Below are 24,111 nucleotides of genomic sequence, written 5' to 3' on the forward strand. Positions count from 1 at the left end.
TCTAATATTATTATGATTATTATTATTATTATTGAGTGAATATATATATATATATATAAGAATTTAATGAATAAATTTATCATTATTTTTGTCCAAAAAATACAAAAAATATAGTACAATATTATTGTGCAATTAATAATAATAATTATTTTATTTTATTTTTAGACGGGAGACTATTATGTCTAATAGAGAGAAATGTTGGGGATTGATTTGTACATTAGTTTTTCTTAGGGACTAAAATGTCCGTTTTTAAAATATTTGGGGACTGATCTGGGTAATTACACTGCCAGAAAATAAACTGAGGACTGATTTGTCTGCCGGAATAAAGCCTTGGAGATTAATTTGTATATTAATTTTTCTTGGGGACTAAAATGTCCGATTCTAAAATTATCGGGAACTGATTTGGATAATTACTCTTAAATTCTACTAGTTCACGGTATTTTGTAGATAAAAATATTTGATGTTAAAGTTTGGAAATTACAAGTAATCATATTTGTCTTTTTTTTTTACTTTTGTTTATATTTATTAATTATTATTGAAATAAATATTACACACATAAAATTATAAATATTAAATTAAATTAAATAATTTTAAATTATTACCTACCTAATATTACTCTTTCTAAAAACCTATGGTATTCTTCTTCCTGTGATATTTTATATACTCCTTACTAAAGGAGTAATTATTAATAAAAAAGTATAGGTAGATAATAAAAATACTAAATAATATGAATAATGGATATATTGAATATTCAATTTAATAGGTATGTTGATTATTTTTAATTAGAAGGTTATTTCTTTTAATTCGATTTATTCATACCCAGTTAACAATGATGGGATGTTAAATTCACAAGGTGTGCAAATATTATCCTAATATTAAAATTTAAGAGGTAATTTGGGGTGGAGTATTTTTTTATTTTAGTTTATTAGATCAATTTTAAAATTTATTATTCATATTGTTTATAAAAATCATTGTCTATCTAGTAAAACTGATTATTAATGGGTGATTAGTCACATAAATTTTTACATCTATGAGATGAAAATAATTAAAAATTATTAAATAATTTATTGTATTCAACTAATTTGTTTAATATAAAGGAAATTCTATGGTACCATGTGATGCTCTCATTAGGTATTGCACTGTAAAATTGGTGTGTGTGAAAAATGTGTCTGTTTTATGTTGTTTATCACATTATCGTGACGGAGTCAACTATCCCATTTCTGCTCTTTAAATGACGTATGTTTAGGTTATTCTGTAACGTAGGAGAATTAAACCACAAAAGCTGAGAGTTGGGGCTTGGTGTTAGGTGTGCTGGGTAGTTTTCACATAATGCTAATTAATTAGGCCTGATGAAGAAAGGCTGATATTAACCAAGAGGAGAAAAAAAGGAAAATCCATTGTTAAATGGTTTTTTTTTCGTTTGTTGACCAAGAAAAAAAAGAATAATTTCCATAAAAAGGACATCTGATATTGATAATTAAAATCCTTTTTGATAATAATATTGATGGTTCTAGTTGAACTTGAGAAGGAGGTTGAATAAAGTTGGCTTAAAATTTAAAGTTTCAAATTCTGTTAAGCTGTTGCTCGAGTTGCAGGAGATTATTTGAAATTATCTCATACGCAGAACATGAAAAGAGCAGGGAAGAAAGAATGAGACCAACATGTATCCTGGTTCGGATTCTTTGTGCAATGAATCCTACATCTAGTCTCTACCACAAACCATGGTGGAATTTCCACTAATCATTCACAAATTACATACACCAATACTATTGAATTTTTCCCTAATTCAACTAGTATCTACCCCTTAAGCTTTTATCGCCAAAGCTTAGCTTCCCATAGTGCTGTCCCAATTAGAAAGGGAAATCATCCAGATTCATTTTTCCAAGTGCTAACCTAACTTGGTAAAGGAAACTAATCCTAGTTCAAAAACCAAAATCACATAAAAAATCAGTGGCGCTTTTGCATCACTCTTGCCTTTTCACTCATTGGCTTTTCAACCTCACAAGATTAGCCTTTTCTCAAAACAAAAAATGACACAAGATAGTCATAACACAAAGATCAGAAATTAAGCTTGAGTAGAAGAAAGAGATTCCAGCTCTGTGTTAGAGATGGTGCTCTGAGTGTGTGTGTGTGTTCGCTCTTTCTTGCTTTGAAATGATGGAATGAAACTTGTTATATATCTTCAGCTTGCCTTCATTTTGCCTCTTCTATTTTCCTGTATCAGCTGCTCGTTGGAGCTGTCATAGCTGGCTGTAGTCCTTCTTCACCATGCTCCACTACCTCTGCTGGATGAGGAGCTCGACCACTACATCTGCTGTTCTTTGGTTGACCTTCTTCCTTGGCATGCTCTCCTTTTTCATTTTTCTCTATTTTTCTGCTGCTGCTGCTCTGTGCTCTTTGCTCGTTTGTGTTTTACTCAACTATAATTCTAGTATTGCTCAACTGATGTCCTTGGGTTAGTGGTTGTCCTAGTATCCTTTTTTACTTTTATAGAGCCACACTTGTCCTTGTATGATACAGTTGTACTCCTCTAACATTTAGCAAAACATATAACCATTTTATTTATGAACGTTGATGTGAGGATGAACTTTGGCTCTTTTGCATTGCTGAATCACTTGCTGGATTTGGGCTGAAACAATATAAACTTGGATATATGGGCTTGCATCACTAAACACTCACATTAAACTATATTGGACTTTTCACCCAAAATAATGTTTGTCATCATAACTTAACCAAAAATCAAACTAAACTCAACAAATACCATATATAATGATTAAGTATATTTATCATAATTTAAAATATTTAATAATATTTTTAATTTTCACAAGTTTGAAAAAAACTTTTCTCAAACATTTAATAGTTTAGAATAATTTTATAATTTAGTCTCTTTAATTGTGGAAAAATATTATATTTAATTTGAACTCTATAGAATTAAAAAAATTAATATGGGTTAATAATATATATTATTTTTAAAATGATCACAAAGAATTATTATACAACATACTATGGATTATTAATCTATCACATCCTGCAGCTTTATTTTTGTTTTATTTATAAATTTTACGGTTAAAATTAATGAATAATTGTAATTATAAATTAGTGATATATTTATTTACATGATAAAATCATATAAGTATGCATATATGTGCATAATAAACTTGTTAGTATGTATTAAATTGAGGAAATTATTATAAATGAGCATATATAAATTTAATTAATTAGGGTAATAAAATTGAGACATAGCATGTGTAGCAAAGAGGTTGGATTTAGGATTTGAAAAAGGTCACGTAAGAGCTATTTTGGACCTACCAGCTTTTGTTTTTTTGGTCAGAGAACTACCAGTTTTTTAAGATGCAGAATTACCAAACTTCCTTGGTCTTTCAACTTAATCCATCAAAGTTCAACTAGTCCAACCCAAAAGCTATGGCCCAATAAAGCCAATAACTGTGTCCTGTCCAACTTAGCCTTTAATATAAAGACTTTATTAATCTTAATTTATGACGGACACTTTGCTGAGTTGTTGTGTTTGCGTGTTGGATACATTTTGGACACGACACTCATCGATACTTAAGTTCCGTTTGGTTGATGTATTTGATGAGACATAGACACAGAGACACAGACACTAAAGACATGGACATAAAATATTTGTGTCTATGTATTGTGTTTGGCAAAAATAAGAAACAAGACACATATATTTAAAAAGACTGAATTACCCTTCATTCAACCACAAATTTTACCACCATTACAATACACCTATTATCCCAAACAATGCATGCCATCACCATTAAATTTTTATTTCTTCTAATATTTTTTTTATTTCTTCTAGTACCATCTTAAATTATCATTTAAATATTAAATATATAATTGTTCTTGAAAAAAAATAGAAAATTAAAGTTTAGAATTTATCAAAGATTAATCAAAATTTAAATAAATAAAAAAATTAAATGTACAAATTTTTTTTGAAAAAAATAGAAAAGTAAATTTAGTTGTAGAATCTAAAAGAGAAAGAGAAAAAAAAGATTTTGGAAGATAAGAGGACAAATTTTAAAAACTCAATAAGGGTAAAAGAGTAAAAAATTAGTGTCTCACAAGTTGTGTCTCAATGTCTCACCAAATTGGAGGTACACAAATTTAATGTCTCCGTGTCCATCCGTGTCCTCCCGTGTCCTTCGAAAATTTGTGTCTTACCAAACCAAACAGCAGACATGTGTCACCGTGTACCACTGTGTCTATGTCTCAGTGTCTATGTCTCAGTAACCAAACGCTACCTATTGGACACGTGTGTCTGCTATGTTCAACCGTGTCTTAATAAAAAGCAAAAAAAATTCTTTTCCGGACACGCTTGGACACACCTAAATAGCATCACGTATCAGTGTATCTAGCCTTATTCTTAACATATATTCTTGAAATAAATTTAGATATAGTATATATTATTATTATTAAAACAAAAATATTTTAAATACTTGATATAATTAAAATAAGACATTAAAAATAATTAAAAAAATTAATTTATAATTTAATATCAATAACATATCAAAATATCATTACGATTTATCTAAAAAATACTTTATATTTTATATATATGCGTGTCCCCGTGTCTTATAAGATTTTAAAATTCGCGTGTCGACGTATCCCGTATCGTGTCGTGTCCTGTGCCCGTATCAGTGTCCGTGCATCATAGATCCTAATTAATAAACATGGTACAAAGTACAAACAGAAAACGGAGCAATCCAATCGTCCGTAATAGTCGTCCTACAAACATGAGAATGGATCGTCTCAATTGTTTAAAAAAATTAAGAGTGTAAAATCTAAAATGTAATCTCTAACCTTTAATTACTCTCTCTTTTATATTTATTTTTAGTCCCACTTATAAAATTAATAATAAAAGATCACATTTTACTCTCACAATTATTAAAAAAAATTGAGAGGATTTATCTCCTACAAGACAATCTCTTTGGCAAGTACCCACATCGACGCGTCACATTACATAATTTATCATAAAATTCAGCTCAAGTCATGGATAACATAACCTAAGTTTAATTATATTTCACAGTGACAATAGGCATTTGTAATAATTTTGTGAGAAATATCTGAATTCAAATTAAAATCTGGACATTGACAAGTCAGTTTGAAAATTAGTGTTAAGACTTTTAGTGCTAAGTAGTAATGACTATAAGAAATGAATGATGCGCTTGCTGTCGTCATTAGCAAACACAATTAAGAAAATCTTAGATAATATGAATTAGTCCAAAACTTTGAAGCAATCAAAAGAAAAAGAAGGAAGATGAGCAGTGGGGCACAAAATAAGGTGGTGTGTGTGACGGGTGGTTCTGGTTACATAGCTTCATGGATAATCAAGTTCCTCCTCCAACGTGACTACACTGTTAGAGCCACCGTTCGTGATCCAAGTAAGTGTCTTCTTTTTCTACTTAATTGGGGCTTAATTATAAATTAATTAGTACAGCGTATTGTGAATGTAATTTGATTTATTTTAATTGTAGGTAATCCGAAGAAGGTTGAGCACTTGCTGAAACTTGAAGGTGCAAAGGAGAGGTTGCAACTCTTTAAGGCAGATCTTCTAGAAGAAGCTTCTTTTGACTCTGTTGTTGAGGGATGTCACGGTGTCTTTCACACCGCTTCACCTGTTTTATTTACCGTTAAAGATCCACAGGTATGTAACAAATTCTAACTAACTTTACCGCACAACTAACAGCTCTAACTAATTTTAACTAATTTACTTTTATTTCAGGCAGAATTAATCGATCCAGCAATAAAGGGAACGATTAACGTTCTTGAATCATGTGCAAAATCAGCATCAGTGAAACGAGTAGTTTTAACATCATCTTTTGCAACACTTATACATAATGGAAAGCCTAAGCATCCGAATGTAATTGTTGACGAGACATGGTTTGCAGATCTAGATTACTGCAAGAAACAACGCGTACGACCCCTCCCTTAATAATTTCCCCTAAAACTTGATCTATAATCATAGTCATAATGCATATTTATGTGTGCTTTTCCTTCCTTAACTACAGAAGTGGTATTCATTTGGGAAAACTTCGGCTGAGAATGTTGCAAGAAAATTCCTGAGTGAAAATAATATTGACTTGGTTGTGATTAACCAAGCAATGACCATAGGCCCATTATTGCAACCAGAGCTTAATGCAAGTGTTTCTACAATTTTAAATCTAGTCAACGGTAAGAATGTTACTACATGTGCACTAAAATTAGTCACTATATATTTGTGTATATACATATGTAATTTATCTTATTTTTAATATATATTTTACACTAGTGACTAAATTTAATATACACCTAATTAATATGATTGTTTATTTTTCATATTTAAACTAATACTAGTCAACTCTCTATTTTTCCATGTTCTCTAACATCTTTTACATTATTAAAAATTCTGTGTAAAAAACATTTTAGAGTAAAATTGTTAATAGAAGTAAAAGTCTTATGCTTTACAAGTACAAAGTTTGATTCTTTTGTATGAAATTGTTGACTAGACATGAAAAGGTAGGCAAAAAACAGAGAACCAATATAAAACATAAATAATCCATATGAAAACTAAAACCTATTCAAGTGGTAGATGAGGACTTTGATTTTTTTTTTCTAAGAGCTCTTATACTTGGTTGGTGGTGCAAGCAGGGTCAGAAACATTTCCAAATAAAACCTTTGGATGGATCAATGTGAAAGATGTGGCTAATGCACATATTCAGGCATATGAGATTGCCTCAGCCAGTGGAAGATACTGTTTGGTGGAGAGAGTCTCACATTTCTCTGAAGTAGCCATGATCTTGCATGATATCTACCCAACAATAAAAATTCCAGACAAGTGAGTTTAACAACTTTGTTAGGAAAACAATAAAATTCAATTAAAAAAAATTACATATTTGAAATTTATGTTAGCTAATTATTTTGATTTTGTTTTTCCCTTGATGATAATAAGTGACTATGAATTGTATATACAAGGAGTAATGAACTAATTAAGAGATAATTAAGTTGCTACTTTTAATATCTTTCATTTTTTTTTCTAATAACAAGGTTTTCACAATATTATTACTTATCAGGTGTGCAGATGATAAGCCTTATGAGCCAACATTTCAGGTTTCGAAAGAAAAGGCAAAGAGCTTAGGAATTGAGTTTATTCCTTTGGAAGTGAGCCTTAAAGAAACTGTAGAAAGCTTGAAAGAAAAGAACTTCATTATATTCTAGCTAGTTCATTAGGGGACTACATCTCAACCATAAATTAGGCTTGCATATCAAGAACCAATTCACTACGAATTTGATTTTCATTTAAAGATTTTGTAATTATTTAATAAATTACTACATACATAAATTATTATTCGAATTTTCCACAATTATTTAGGCTTAAATTATTAGATTGGATTTGTCAATTTTGTTTTTTTATTTATCTTATAATTTTTTATTATAATCTACTTTTTTTGGGTCTGGATATTCCTTATTTTTAATAAAATTTAATTGGATTGGGATATAAAAAGACAATATTTTACAATAAGAATAATAAAATGAATAATAACTATAACGTTTTGGCTAAAAATAGGGATTTTGAAACAAATGAATTCATCAATTCTCTTATATTCTTTTTAGAATTATCTTTTACATTGTTAATTTTTCTCTCATAACCTATCATTTAATAACCTAAATAGAAAAATAAAAAGATTTAGTATCATTATGTAAATTAAAGGATTAAATACGATTTTAGTCTTTAAGGTAAAAGTTGAAAATTTTTTTTATCTCTAACCTTTTTTTTCTACAAAATAGTCCCTAAGATTTAATTTAGTTTTAAAACCGTCCTTTAGACTAAAATACCCTTTCCCTTCCCCTTCCCCTTCCCCAAAATCAACGAGAAGCAAAGCAGAAGCAGAACAACAATGAAACAACAGAACTAGAATAACAACAACACCACCAACAATAATAATAAAATCAGAAGCAAAATCAATGTAATCAGAAGTATAAACAGAATTAGAATCAGAATGAAACAGAAGTATAATCTACTGGTAGTACACGGCAACAAGAGTAGGACATGTGAAATTCAGAAAGAAATGAGTGAGGAAAAAAAGACAGAAACGAAGAAGACATATTTGATCATTCCATGCATGGTCTCTAATGAAGATGATGGCAGCACCAAGACTCTTAGCTGGGTTAATCCTAGTTCTAGTAATAGGCATGATTGCCAAGTGGATCAAGAAGACAGCAAATCCGATCGGAAGCAGCGGCGACCGGCGAAAAGCAGCGACGATCGGCGACCGAACGAGGAAGAGAAGCAGAAACGGCGAGCAGCGAGCGGCGTGCGACGTCCACTCTCGCGGATCTGCTGATGTCAACATCAAAGAGCAGCGGCAAGATCCAGGGACCGAACTACAAAGAATAGCGGTAGCGGCGAGGAGTAGCAGCAACGGCGGATTCTCTTTCCTCCACCTTTCCTTTTGCTTACATGATTTTAAAAGAAAGTTAAATTTTAGGGACTATTTTGTAACAAAAAAAAAGTCGAAAACAAAAAAAAATTTTCAACTCCTACTTTAAAGACTAAAATCATACTTAACCCTAAACTAAACGTAAATGAAGGAAAATATTAAACTTCACTATTATGATGCTGTTGCAGTATTTAAAAACACTATCTACAAACATACACATAGTGAAAGTAATTTTAATTGAGGGAAGAGGAGAAAATGTAAATTATATAGCGCAAAATATGGGAAAAAAATTATACTTTTTCTTAACTAGCAGAATACTTTTTTTTGTTGAGGGCAATACTTGATATGAAATCAGAGTTAATATTACATTCTTTAATTATAATAGGCTAAATTATACTAACAATTTCTTTTAGCTATCCAATTAAAATCAACGTTACAAGCATATTTAGAAAACAAGCATATTTAGAAAACAGTTATATTAAGAAGGCAAAAAAATCAGTTAAAATTTATTTTATTTAATATTTATTAATTATTATAATAATTAATAAATATTAAATAAAATAAATTTTAATTATTTTTAATTAATTTATTTGGGTTACTAAATATTTCTGTTAATAAACATATATACAATATAGTTTTTAGTCTTTTAAAATGTGTGAATAGAATAATTCTAGAATTAGTTTCAATTAAATGTAGGTAAAAATTTAATTGTAATCAACTTTACTTAATAACTAAGAATCGTTTAATAATTTAATTAATTTGACTAAATTTTTATTTAACCACTCTTAAATTAATAATTTAAGGTACTTTAAGTTTCTACCTATAAATTAATATATTAGTGTTGGAAGGGAAAAACGGAGTGAATTTTATGAATGACCCTATTGTGGAACCGAAGTTGGAAGAGGAAAAACATATATAAATAACAGAAATTTAACTTTTAAAAAGTTAATGGATCCAATCATTTGTAATCTTTCATATTAAAAATAAACAATAAAAAAGAAAGAATATTAACTCATGGGCCTTGCATGCTAACAACAGATGTTATCTGTCGACACTGGAAGTTGATTTTGGCCCATCCTATGTACTTAACTACTTATCTATTGAAGTTTCTTGTACATGTTCACGTGTCCACCTTACCATCTAGGGAAAACCTTGGCCAAATATTTGGTGTTGGAACTTATATATAAACAGAAATGTTCCATAACCAAAAAAAAAAAAATTAACCAAGTTGGATTGGTTTAATGGTTAGCTTACTAGTCCGCTTAAACAAGTGTCAAAAATTTAAATTCTGTCTTATGCATGCAGTAATTCATTGGCCCAGCGACAAACCCTTGAATGAATCTCAGTACCGCGACGGATTAGTCCTTAACCTATCGGGTTGGGGGATACCGTGGAAAATAAAAAAAAATTAATTTTTTTAATATTTTTTTAACATTATTGATAAAAAAATATTAAAAAAAATATTAAAATATATTCTTTAATTATTTATTAATAATTAATATTTAAAAATATAAAATAAAATATATTATTAAATTATCAAGCTTCTCCTTCACCGGGGTTACACCGTCAAAACCACCCTTCGCGACCCAAGTAATTTAATTATATTGCTCTCTCCCTTTAATTAGCTTTCCTTCCACATTTATGTTTGTCTTACCAACTGAGCTCTGTATTTTCATATATTTATCATTCCTTCGGATCCATTTTAATAAAAGAAAATAAGGTTTTCTTTAATTTTAAACTTCTATTCTAATTAAAGAATTTATATGTGAAAGAAATATATATAGAGAGTATCGATTTGTTTGGTGAACACGCATGCAGGTAATCCGAAGAAGGTTGAACACTTGTTGAAGCTTGATGGTGCAGAAGAGAGGTTGCAACTCTTTAAGGCAGATCTCTTGGAAGAAGGTTCATTTGATTCTGCTATTAGGGACTGTCATGGTGTCTTTCATGTTGCTTCACCTGTTCTTTTGGATGTGCAAGATCCACAGGTTCGCCCATTAAAAAAAAAAAATCTTGAAAAAGAAAACTCCTTTAGTAAATTCAAAATGAAAAAGTTTAAAGGACCAGGAAATTTAATCAATAATGCAACCGTGATGCTAGGTAGTCAAAAAATAATTATAATATAAAAATAGTATATAAAATTTTCTATTTTTTGATAAGTAAGTGATATATATCTCTTTATCACTTATCATTTTTATCATCTATTATTTTGCTGTATATTTGGAGTCATTAATGTTCTTTCCAAAATTAATTTTAGTTTCTTCTAAATCAACTCCGTAACATCTCTCAATCACATTATTATCCATTAAAATGTAATAATTCTTTGCAAAAAATATAGAAATTAAATTAAAAAGTTTTAAAAACTTCTACTATACAACTTATATTTTACATATAGACTATTAAAATATAAAATATAAACAAAAATTAAAAAATATTTTTTTAAAAATAATTATTAACTCGTCATATTAAAATTAATAAATAAGCATACATATAAATATTAAATAAAAATATTAAAATAATTAAAATTATGGCCTATTAGTACACATATGAAATAATTTGAAAAATACAATAAAACGTATAGTTTAAAATTTGATAATATTAATTATAAAAATTTATTAATTATAAACATTATAGGTATGAAATTATAAATATTATGAATACAAATTATGGATGTTATTAACATGAAATTATCGATGTTATGTGTATGACTTTATAAATGTTATGTATAAATTTATTAATTGAATAAAATAATTTAAGAATTTGATATTTTTTTAAATTCAATTATGATAAAATTTAAAAAATATCGGTGTTAACTTTATATTTACATATGCAATAATTAAAAAATGATGTGTATGGACGTAATATCTAGTAAACATAAATTTAATTTTAGATGTTAGTTGTATGTAATTATGGATGTTATGTATATGTACGTATGAATGTTATGTGTATGAATTTAGTTAGTATACAATATAATTATAAATGCACATAAAAACACAAAAAAAGAAATTATACCAGTTGATTACCATACCTCATCAAAGCTAGTGTGGTTTTTCATATTATCGAGAATTGGTAGACTGACAACAACCTCGTCGGGTGAGTCCATCTGTTGTTCAAATTCTTCATCAGCACCTTCTACCATAGGTACCGTATTAAGGTCGAATTCACATGCCATACTATTTGTAATGATAAACGCGACTTCTTGTAAAATTTCTTGACTTATACACTATTGTGCTTGTACACTATTGTGCTTGCAATGGTATTAGAGTCATGATTTTTGAATTATCATAATTAAATTAATGGAAGGTATATATTACAAAGAATCAAGTGCAAGGAAATACCTTAACGGAAACAAAGAATTAATAATTTTTTCGTATTTTTATTGATTGATATTAAATGTCTTAAAGGAAACAAAGAATCAAGTATAATTAACTCATTTAATGTATATTATCATTACCGCCCATTCTTATTATTATTATTAATATTTAATGTATTCTTAAATATAAAAATTAAATTATAAAAGGAATATTAAGTATTGATGATAAGAATGTCTAATAGTAAGGAATATGATATTATAATTAATATCATTAATAAGTAATATTGATAAGAAGGTGATAAATAGAATGATAAGAGAGTGAAATAAAAAATAAAACTGTTATTAAGTGATATAAATGAAGTAAATTATAGAAACTTTTGACTAATTATAACTGAAAATTTATGGCCAAACTTTTTTCTAACTGAAATTAAAAAAAAAATATTAGTTAAACAAATTATTTCGTAACTAATTTTATTTAACCAAATCTTTCTTTTTCTTTATGTCTCTTATCCTTCTCTTCTTTTTTTAACTAAAATTTTTTGTTATCAATTCTTAAGTTACTAAACCAATTTAGTTGAACTTAATTATTAAAATAATTTAGTCATATAATATTATCTAAAAATAAAAATACTAGGTGAAAATATTTGGTTATATAGCATCACTGTATTGAAAATATAGAATTTTTTAAGTTTTTAATATATTGTAATAAAGTTACAATTTTTTGTTTTAATTTTTTTTTTAAATCCTATTCTAAAACAGATGAATTGAGCCTTTAGTTTTATCCGGGGTTAATAAATATATAACAACTTTTGTGTCCACAATTTCTAATTTCAGAAAGAACTAATTGATCCAGCAGTGAAGGGAACAATTAATGTTCTTAAATCATGTGCAAAAACACCATCAGTGAAGCGAGTGGTGTTAACATCTTCCATGGCTACAAATCTATATAGTGGAAAGAATAGAACTACTCCCGAAGATGTTGTTGATGAGACACTGTTCTCTCTTCCAGATATCTGTAGGGAATCACAGGTAGTTTCCACGTGCACATTATTTTAGAGAAAAATCAAATCAATAATTGGAAGCTTATTTTATTATATTAGCCTTATCAGTGGAAACACATGATGATTAATTAATTATATTAATCAAGTGCGAATTATTAATTAATTAATTAGAAGTGCGCATTATTTGTTTTCAAACTTTCCTAATTTTCTTATTTTGTGTGCGTATACGCAAAGATGTGGTACTGTCTTTCGAAAACATTGGCTGAGGATGCTGCATGAAAGTTTGCAAAGAACAACAACATTGACATGGTTTGCATTAACCCAGGAATGGTGGCTGGCCCTCTCTTACAACCACTCATTAATTATAGTGTTACACCAATTTTAAACCTAATCAATGGTAGTAATTCATTTTTATTTACTCCTCATGTTGAGTTATTTCTATTTTAATCTCACCATGTCTAAATTTTTTATAATAAATATTGTTTTGATATTAGTATTTTTTAACAACCAAATACTTATTTTTCTTTCTTATTTTATTTTATTTTTATATGAGTGTGAAAAGTTTGTTTTTGGGCCTATTAACAAAATACATATTATGAATTAATATGAAGATACTAGTTAAGAATCATTAGATAATAATTTAGTTAAATATGTCAAATTATTTAATGATTTTCAATTAACAACTTCATATAAAAACAATTACATGTGAATTTTTGTTAATATATATATATTTTAATTATTGGAACTTAGAATATATAGAATCATATCAATTGTTCATGATTATAATAAAAGTGCTAGAATATGAGTGTGTTAATTGTAAATATATCTGTGGTGATAGATTTAGTTTCATGATTTTGTCCATGTGTTTAGTTCCATCATCTAAAAGAAAAATTACAGTTTTGCCCCTAGAGAAGAGTTGTTTATAATTGGAAGTGTTTGACGTAAGTGTTCAGGTACAAAGACATTTCCAAATTTGTGTTATCCATGGGTGAACGTGAAAGATGTTGCAAATTTTCATATTTTAGCATATGAAGTTGCTTCAGCTACTGGAAGATATTGTTTGGCCGAGAGAGTGGTGCATTTCTCTGAACTTGCTAACATGTTACGTAATCTCTACCCGACATTACAAATTGCAAATAAGTACGTAAACCATTTAATTTCTCCAACTCCAACCATACTTATACTCAGTGATCTTCATATCGCATGTGTATTTTGTTAAAAGAGTTTTGTGTTGAAGGTGATGTAAATCTATTTATGTATAAACCTAATATTTGGACAGGTGTGAGAACGATGAGCCATATGTGGCAACATATCGGGTTTCAGAAAAGGCTAAGAACTTGGGAATTAGATTTACTCCTTTGGAGGTGACCCTTAAGGAGACCGTGGAAAGCTTTAGAAAAAATAAGATATTCAACTTCTAATTCGTCATTTCCTCCGTTTGAAGAATAAATGTTGATAAAATGCCATAATATTAATGTACTGTATATGTGTGCTTCATATTGAATTTTTTTTTTTTAATAATCGAGACATCCATCGTGAAATAAGATAACTAAAACCTCTGTTGCTAATATCAAACTATAAGGCTTGATTCGAAATCAAAATATGTTAATATTAAAAATATTATTTGTATATAAAATTAGTCACTAAAATTATAGTTATATATAAATATATATGTAGTTTAATCTATTTTTAATATATATTTTATGTTAATAACTGATTTTAATAATTAATTTTAGTGTACACGTAACATAATTGGATCAAATATATATATTACTTGATAAGTTATCTGATTATACGTAGGTACGGCTATTAGATGTTAATATGAATGAATCCTTAATTATGGTAAGTTGACTACTTAAGAGATAAGAATGACGGTCTTTTGACTGATGTTAAATTTTATATAAATAATTAATAAAATGAATGATGTTAACATTAACATTATTATTAATTCATATTTTTTTGGTGTGTTAGAGAAATACATGCAACATTTTTTATAACACTTTTTTTGGTCTTTTTTTTGTAAATAAACGTTAAATTTTATGAAATAATCATCAAAATTCTAGAATTAAAGAAATCATTTTTACTTTAGTAATTATTAGTAGGTTAATTTTATTTATATATTGAAATTAAATATTAATTTTTTAATATACTAATTATTTATTTAATAGTGAAATAATATTAAATTCATTAAAAACTTATGGCATCGGAATAAGACGTTTAAAATTTTCTAAAAAAATAAGACGATTGAAATAATGTTAAACACCGCATTAAAATTCGATGCAAATGTTAGCATCAAAATAATATTTTATTTTTCATATTATGATAATTAATAATAAAATAACAAATTGGTTGTTATTTTAAAAAAGTTATTTAAAAAAATACTATTTTAATAATAAATTTTGGAAAATGTGGTACATTAGTAAAAAAATCTATAAGGATGACAGAGCCATGATCTAAGATTTTTTTACCTAAATGCGCATCTAAAAAACATTAATTCCCAAAATGCGCATGGCTGGAAATCTTTCTGTAAATGCGCATTGCCATTTTGTGGCTTCTGCCCGTGAAATGGAAATGAACTCCATTTCAATTATGGTGCCCACGAAATGGGCATTCCATGTCATGCTAACCACACACGAAATGGATATCCCATTTCCAAGATGGCAGCAGCGAAATGGAAGGAGGAAGTCACGGCAGGCATCAGCGAAATGGGTGTACGGCTGAGTTCAGAATCCATGTCTCCTGTATCGCACACGAAATGTCAGAAATTTGTGTGTACTGCACACGAATTGGGACAACGGCTAGGCTATAAAAGCCCTTCGCCAGCAGAAGTAAACCCACATTTCTCACTCTCACTTCTTCTACCCTTCTTTCTTCTCCGAAAATTCCACTCTCACAGGAGCTACTTTCACTAATTTTTAGGTGTCATAATGGTATCTGAATATATTTATGTGGTCATATATCCCAATGGTGAAATTTCGTATACAGGTGAGGGAGTGACCTTTATGTGTGACCTTTATGTGTGACGACCCACTTTGGATAATGATTTCTCCACAGTCGTGTCTGCAACAACTTAAAAATATGATTCTGATGAACACTGGGCTGATTGGAAAAAAGGAGATCAATATGCTCATTTACAGGATGCCCGTTGCTGTAGCTAATTCGTTTACATATCAGAAGATGCATATTAAATCTGACCAGCACGTGTCGACGATGTTTTCATATCATCGTAGCATCGGAAGCATCTATTCGATGGAACTCTGCGTGAAGCTCCAAGATGTGGGGGGCAGCTCATCTAGTTCGAATAACGTGGAGGAAATGCGAAATTCCGGTGCTGGTGAAGGCATTCCATTTTTGGACATAGGTAGGGGTCGTAGTCCGTCCTTTAATGCCTTCGTGGCTCCCGCCCAGAATACAGAAATACCTGACCGACGTCCCTTCTCGAATGTCCATGTTGCATATCCGGAAGGAATGGCCGACAGGTTGGCTGACTCATCTGAGGAAGACGAGATTGAGAATGATAGTGGAGAGGAAGCAAAGGTTGTTCCGGAAACCCAACCGGTTCAGGGCGAAAGGGTCATCCCAAGTGTTGTTGAACCGATCAATGTTGCAAGGGTCGGAGCTCTTTCCAGCGGCACCCCCGACCATTACCTGCACCTCAGTCTTGGTCCAATGAACTCGACAAATGCAGAGGACATACCCAGTAACTATGGTTTGACAGGTGAAATGGAGCTAGAGGTTGGCCTGAAATTCCTGACTAAGGATGCAGCAATGCTTGCTGTTAAAAACTACAACATACGTCGAAGTGCGGAATTCAAAGTAGTGGAGTCAGATCAAACCAGGTATGTTTGTCGGTGCAAACTTTTTGGTGACCAATGTTCCTGGATGGTGAGGGTTGCGAAGACGAGGGCGTCCAGATTTTGGGAAGTTCGAAAATACCAAGGGCCTCACACTTGTTTGGCGTCCGAGACTTCGCAAGATCATGCTCAACTGGATTCAAATGTCATATGCCAGCACATATTCCCCATGGTTCAAGCAGACGCAACGATTTTCATAAAAAGTACCTTGTTGATGGGAATAGCACAGGACGGAAACAACAACATTCTTCCCATAGCTTTCGCGCTAGTGGAACGAGAGAACACAGATGCATGGTACTTCTTTCTGACCAACTTAAGGAGACATGTGGCTACGCAACCAGATGTTCTACTGATCTCTGACAGGCATGCGGCCATAAAGGCTGCGCTGGAGCGAGAGGGTTGTGGCTGGGAAAACAATGTTTACTGTGTCCGACACATTGCGTCCAATTTCGCAACAAACTTCAAGAGTAAAGAAGCCAAAAGACATCTTGTTAGCGCTGCATACTCGAAGACCCAAGAGCAGGCACAGTACTACCTAGAGTTAATCAGCGCGGAGGATCCAGCCACGTCCCCAGGAATGATGGCTTGGATAAGAGGGTTAGAGCCACCGAAATGGCTCCAACACCGCGATGAGGGGCGCCGATATGGTCACATGACAACGAACTTTTCTGAATGTATCAACTCCATTATGAAAGGCACTCGTAACCTTCCAGTGTTTGCAATTGTAAGTCCACATACCACCGTTTAAATGCATTGTTTGTCCAGAAAGGTCGGCAGGCAGAAGCACAGGTTGCATGTGGCCAGATGTTCTCACAGTTCTTGCAAAAGGCAATACTTGCCAACAGGGAGGGAATCACGCAGATGCTTGTCATATCACACGACAGGGCGACATCGATCTTCACCATCGATGAGATAGCTGGCGTAGGGTCTCAATCCAGATTCAGAGTATACCTCCAGCAAAGACGGTGTGACTGCGGCTACTTTCAGGCATTGCACTACCCATGTGCCCACGCGCTTGCAACATGTGCCCATGCTAGGCTTGATTGGCAGTCATATGTCGATGATGTGTATCGGGTCGAAAATGTTTTCCGGGTATATTAGATGGAGTTTCCCCCATTGCCTGATGAGGAAGTGTGGCCACCCCATGAAGGACAACTTCTCCGTCCTAATCCCCACCTGCGACGATCGATGGATGGCCGACCTGTGTCGACAAGAATTCGGAATGAGATGGACGACGTAGATCCTGGACTGGGAAAGCGATGTGGAATTTGCAGGCAACCAGGGCATACTAGGAGACATTGTCCTCATGTCACTGGCACTTAGCGACGTGGCTGGGTCGGATATTGAGTGTTGTTTTATTTTCAATTTATTTAAATTCTCGTCTTTAGTCAGTGTGATGTGATATGTTTTAGAATTAAAGAGATGAATGCAATATTTCCTTTTCTTGTCAAATGATCACACAAATTTGTAACCAGTACTACATGAATATTAACAACACCGAATTTAATACATCACAACACAGATAACCGTAAAAAAATTACAACCACGAACTACGATACCATAAAACATAATAAAGTACAAACGAAGGGAAAATACAACCATCGGACGATAACAAATAACCTTAAAACCATAACGTGAACTAGTGATGGTGTCCAGCATGTCCCAACCTCCCACCTGTACCACATGAAGGTGCTCGAGTGTCACGGCGGGGACGTCCTGGCTATGCCTCCTCCCCTACATCATCAGCCCCCGCATATGATAAGCGACGGCCCTCTAACAACGATGGCTCGAACGGGCGCATCTGGGATCCGGCCGTGTCACTTACAGAAACAGATCTCCTCCTTCCGACAGGGGGTGACTACCTGAATCAGACAGTCGAAGTGCAAGTCCTAAGTCGGTGGGTGTGCGTGGTGATGCCTGAGAAGGAATGAATTGATCTAGGCCATCAAATAAAGATGAAAGTTTGTCCAACCAACTCGATCCATAGAGTCAATCAGGTCCTGTGTACTGCCCCCTGCGATGAACCACCCTCCTTGTAGGTACTATTGTAAGGCATATACTGATGGACCGTGGATGACTGAAAGGGGTCCTCTGCGACGAACGGCTGCGAGCAGTAGACATCTCCAGGGAAATTCACTTCCACCGGTGGATGATCCTGCTGACTCCAAACATTAACCTGACCTGGATCCGGAACTGGAGAGTCTGGGACCTGCATCTCATCAGCTTCGACAGCCTAATGTCTTCCACGGCGGGAACGACGGCGTCTCCTGTCCTGCAGAACTGCTGGTAGCTGAACGACTGGGCCACCGTACTCTGCCGGAGCCCCTCGCGGAATATCATCTCCTCGGGGATCATGGAAGGCCTCCGGGGGTGACAGAAACCTCTTTGTTCTCGAGCAATACAGCCTGTAATAATCATGACTGGGATGCAAGGTATCTGCCCTATCAATCTCTAGCCGATATGATACAGTCCGTCTGTTTGCCCATACTTCAAACCATGTCTGCAGGCGGATGGGCCACCATCCATCGTCGTTGCGAGCCGACTGGCGATGGAAGGTGTCTATGTTTAATGGAGGGTTCGGTGGACCTTGTTTGCCGCCAAATTGCCTTATGACTCTATCGATGTTAACAATCTCGATCCAGCAGAACAGAATAAGTGGCACGACCGCCGTATGGAAATCCCATGCGGAGCACCAAGAAAGTCCGCAGGCACCCTCGACAAAATACGTGCATCCCTGTACGGCATCTACACAAACTACCAAATCCAAATGTCATTTACATAAGTAGACTAAATTTCATGGGACAAAACAATATCATGCGAGAGTGATGCAACAGGAATAGTTACCTCATCCACCTTAAAATTGTCCAACCTAAGCCGGTGCCTTTGTAAGCGTTGCTCGGCGTAGTCATTCTTTCCTCTCTTGCCCGCCCACCTGCGAAAGAACATAATGAAATTATAACCACATTTAAAAAATTACGCAGAGGAAATAAGAACACAAAGCACAAATACAGAACATATGGAAGAAAACTTATTACGTTGTAGCTAACGGAAACATGTATGGGCTCGTCACGTCCGGTGCCCAGAAAGGAAGCCTGAAGTATATCCAAGACATCAACAGTGTATGACAACCAGACATTCCCTCGACGTTATAATCAGTCGCTAGGCACATGGCTCTATACAACCAACAGAGCACGGCACTACCCCAACTATATGTACTAATGGCTTCATAGTTTGCCAGGAGAGGAAGATAACGTACGTGAACCGTGTTGTTCGCTTTGTCAGGAAGTAAAACGCCACCCAATAAATACATAATGTAATAACGTGCATACCGTACGAGGGCCTCCTCGGGAGAGTCAAAAGGCATCTGTTGCAGTCTACTCCTGAGCCACTTCAGTTTTATGTTATACTTTGTGATCCCAACATGTCCGTCAGGAACTTCTCCAAGGAGTTCCTCACACCATTGCCAAGTATCTCTCTGGTGGAACTTACTCCATGACTTCAGAGTGCCGCTGACCGGTTCACCGTCGATTGGTAATCCCACCTGCATGGCAACATCCTCCAAAGTGATAGTACACTCATCCCATGGGAGGTGGAATGTATGGGTCTCAGGACGCCATCTCTCCACAAGAGCGCTAATCATTGGGTTGTCGTACTCAAAACACTTTATCAGAGACGCATAATAGAAGCCGGCTCTTCTTAGATACGGCTCCAGCATCTGCCTCCTAATCTCCATACTCGGATCTGCTTCGTCTACAGAGAAAACATCGACCAGCGTGCCATGCAGAGTCAAGACACGTGCCGGCTGAAATTGAAATAGATCAAAACACAATTATATAGTTTAAAACAATTATTTAAATTATTAACAAAAAATTTTTTTTTGTAATTAAAAAAATAAACTCACCTTAACATGTAAATGAGCATAAATGTGAAATTCATCCAACCTATTAAGATTTTCTTCCACATTAATTCCACTTCCACTCATTTTTTTAATATTTAAATTACTCTTCAACTTCTCTTTTTTTTCACCGAAGCGACCCACTACTTCACTTCTCCTTTTTTTTACCTTCGTTCTGGTCCCCTTCCCTCCCACAACCTCCTTTTATATGCTTCAAACTCACAACCCAACAATAAATTGCCTCACTTTCACCCAATGCATGTTCGTACGGGAACTGCAATTGCTGCTTTGACTGCCCTCCCATTTCGTGCCTGCCACACTTGAGGATGGCCATTTCGTGTGTGCCTCCCATGAAATGCCCAACTCGTGGATGACACACTTGATTTGGTCCATTTCGTGTGTGCCATAAGTGAAGTCCCCCATTTCGTGCTTGCCATGCGTGTAATGGTCCAATTCGTGGACACCAAGCTTGACATGCTGCATTTCCTTTGTGCCAGGAATGAAATGGTTTGTGTCAGTGCCATGATCCCATTTCGTGGACACCCTCCTTGATGTGTATACCATTTCCATTTCGTGGCTGCTCCTTACGAGTTGGGATGCGCATTTGCAGAAACATTTTCGTCCATACGCATTTTGGGAATTAAAGTTATCTCCATGCGTATTTACGTAAAAAAGCCCATGATCTAATAAATCGCTGATGTATGTGATATTACAGAAATTCTTATATATGCTTGTATTAATAATAATGTTAGACATTAATAATACAAATTATATTGTTATTGTAGAAAAAATACAATATATTATATCGTAGAGTAATAATAGCTTGTATATATTGTATATAAAAGACAATATATTATATTTTTATGGACTATATGTATTTTTTCCATATAGTATATAATTATCTAGTCAAATTTAAATATTATTTAGGATCATATATAATTATATAGATATTCGTTAAAATTGGTCGTTATTTTAGTAATTTTTATAGTGTTTGTTATTTTCTTCTCTTTTTCACTTCAAATGTAATTTTTCAATTGTGATTAAAAATTCTATTATATTATTATCATGTCATTAAATATAATTTTGTGCACTATAAAAAAGTCGTCAGATATCGATGAATTTATCAAAATTCTCGCTGTAACCTATTTATCGTCAGATTTAACAATGGAATAAATTCAACAGTATAAACATCGCTGATAACTATTTATTAGTGAATTTAGAGACGAATATAAACTTTTAATTACAAAATTTTAGAACTTGTTACCATAGAATTTTTTTCGATAAATCTGACGGTAATATATTATTTAATATTAATAATTAAATTAATAATTATTATTAGTGAATTTAACCGAGGGTACACCTAAATTTTATTTTTTAAATTTATTTAAAAATTTAATATATAATTTTAAATAGAACCAGCAACAACTTATTTATTACTTTAGGTGACACAACTGAAAAATAGAAGATTAACTAAACAAGTTTCTTTTATCTCTTTTCTTTTACTTTAAAACTACTTCATCCATAAATGTATGGAATCTACCATTTATATAGGAGCTAAACAATAACAATGATAAATAAAAAAACTAAAGATCCAAAAAATAATTCCTATATAATTTGCAATTCTAATTCAACAAATCACAAGATCGTCAAATTAAATAAACCCTTACATCCTAAACAAATTACAAAATCATAGAGAAGCTGAAAACAAAAAATAACAAAACATAAAAAAGCTAAAGTTGAAGTATTTCCTATACCTTGCTATAATACTATTCAAATTAACAAATCAAGAGATCAATTAAAATGCACTAAAACCCCAGTAATTTACTCACAATTTTATTAAAGTTACTTATCCTGCTGGCAATTATGACATCAGTGACAATTTGAACAAGTATGAGATATGTGAGTCAAACCTTCCTTTTAAACGTCATTAGGTAAGCAAAAACGACAGTAAAAAAAGGCATTGTGACAACAATTGCTTGGTTAAACGATACAAAAAGATATCTCAAAGACATGTTTCTAAACACAATAGAAATACAGAAAACAAGGCTCAAATTAAAGTAAAGATCTTGAAAAACTGAATAATTATTAGCAAAAAATTTAACAAATCAACAAGAACAATGACAACAACAACAATTACTAACAAATCAACAAGGATCATAACAACAATAATTATGAGAACTGAACAATTATTAAAAAGATTTAATTAATCAAAAACAATAACAGCAAATAAATTTAATAACTACAAAAACTGAACATCTATGCAACAATATAACAATCAACAAGAAGAATCAGTAACAAGAAAAATAACTAATAGAAACTAAATAAGAACAATCAGCGACGAGATGCTGAAAAACTAAATTGAATAACAGAGTCATGCACTATACCTGAAAGCCAGAAGGAATGGAGCTGGAGGCGAGTAGGTCTGAAAGGGAAGGCGACGAGAGGCATAAGACGACAACAAAGTTACTATAGAGCTCGCGGAGTAGCGGACAGAGGAATTCGCATCTTCAAGCTCTGGGAGAGGAAGGAGATGCACTGTTGGAGAGGGCAAAAAGGGGTTAGGATTTTTTTTAAAAAAAATAAAAACAAGATGGAATAGGAATAATGCTGAGGGCAACCTACTTGGACGACGGAGGAAAGACACAACTTCGGCGACAAAGAGAGCTGCAACGGTAGCTCTTCCAAGTTCCAATGGTGGCGGAGACAGAGGGAGCAACTTCGTTTGAGACAACGAAACATGATACAGACGACTTGACGCAGACTTTGGAGGAGAATGGAGGTGTGCATCACTGGCGGAGGGTGATCGAAGGGGCTGTCGGAGGTAGTTGTAGGGGAGAGAGAAGAGAGGGAAGAATGAGGAAGAAAAAAGAGTGTTCTCGAAAGTGAGGGAAGAGGGCCGCACATTTTGAATTTAGATCAGGTTTATTGTTGGATATACCAGTGGATAAATCCGATGATAATGTATTTCGTATGACTAAAACACAGTGTTCCATTAATTGAACTTTATTGGCAGATAAATTCATCGATAATTCTGACAGTAATGTTCGCGCCAATTTTTCTTTTTCTCTTCCAAATATTACCGGCAGATTTATCATCAAAAAATATAATCCGACGATAATTTTTTTATCCGACGAATTTATTGTCATATCCGACGATAAATCTAATAGTATTCAGTGTTTCTTGTAGCAGTGAAAAACGTGACACAATTGTTGATTTATTTATTTATTATTTAAAAATAAAAAATTTAAACTCTCCACCAAATAATCAAATAATAACTTATATTTGCTTTTATTCTTAGTATATATCTTCTATTTTTAATTATACTCTTAATAATTTATTTCGTAAATTATTAATCATAGTTGTAAATTTCTTGTAATAATTATAAATTTGTGGAGACAATAGAAAAATTAATATATCGTATGTTAAAATAAGTAATTAATGATTGGATAATATTAAGAATATAAATAAAATAATAGTGATCAATAATAAACTCTATTTTGAAGGGAAATAGAAGTTACGAAAGTGTAGACATTCACTTTTAGCATATTAAGGTTGATGATTTCGTAAAGTTTATATATATATATATATAAATTAAAATAAAAAT

General features: G+C 32.4%; 1 protein-coding gene and 1 pseudogene across 1 annotated transcript; both read left to right on the forward strand.

Moving 5' to 3' along the window:
• Positions 1–5,240: 5,240 nt before the first annotated feature.
• Positions 5,241–7,315, forward strand: LOC107477292 (phenylacetaldehyde reductase). The gene is made up of 6 exons (XM_016097285.3): positions 5,241–5,408; positions 5,502–5,671; positions 5,750–5,941; positions 6,036–6,198; positions 6,655–6,841; positions 7,077–7,315. Exons 1-6 carry the CDS (start codon positions 5,285–5,287, stop codon positions 7,219–7,221), a joined length of 981 nt encoding a protein of 326 aa, XP_015952771.1. The 5' UTR covers positions 5,241–5,284; the 3' UTR covers positions 7,222–7,315.
• Positions 7,316–8,145: 830 nt separating this feature from the next.
• On the forward strand, positions 8,146–14,273 carry LOC107477307 (phenylacetaldehyde reductase-like; annotated as a pseudogene).
• The last annotated feature ends 9,838 nt before the right edge of the window (positions 14,274–24,111 follow it).

This window comes from Arachis duranensis, chromosome 3 (assembly GCF_000817695.3).
Source record: "Arachis duranensis cultivar V14167 chromosome 3, aradu.V14167.gnm2.J7QH, whole genome shotgun sequence".
Lineage (NCBI taxonomy): Eukaryota > Viridiplantae > Streptophyta > Magnoliopsida > Fabales > Fabaceae > Arachis > Arachis duranensis.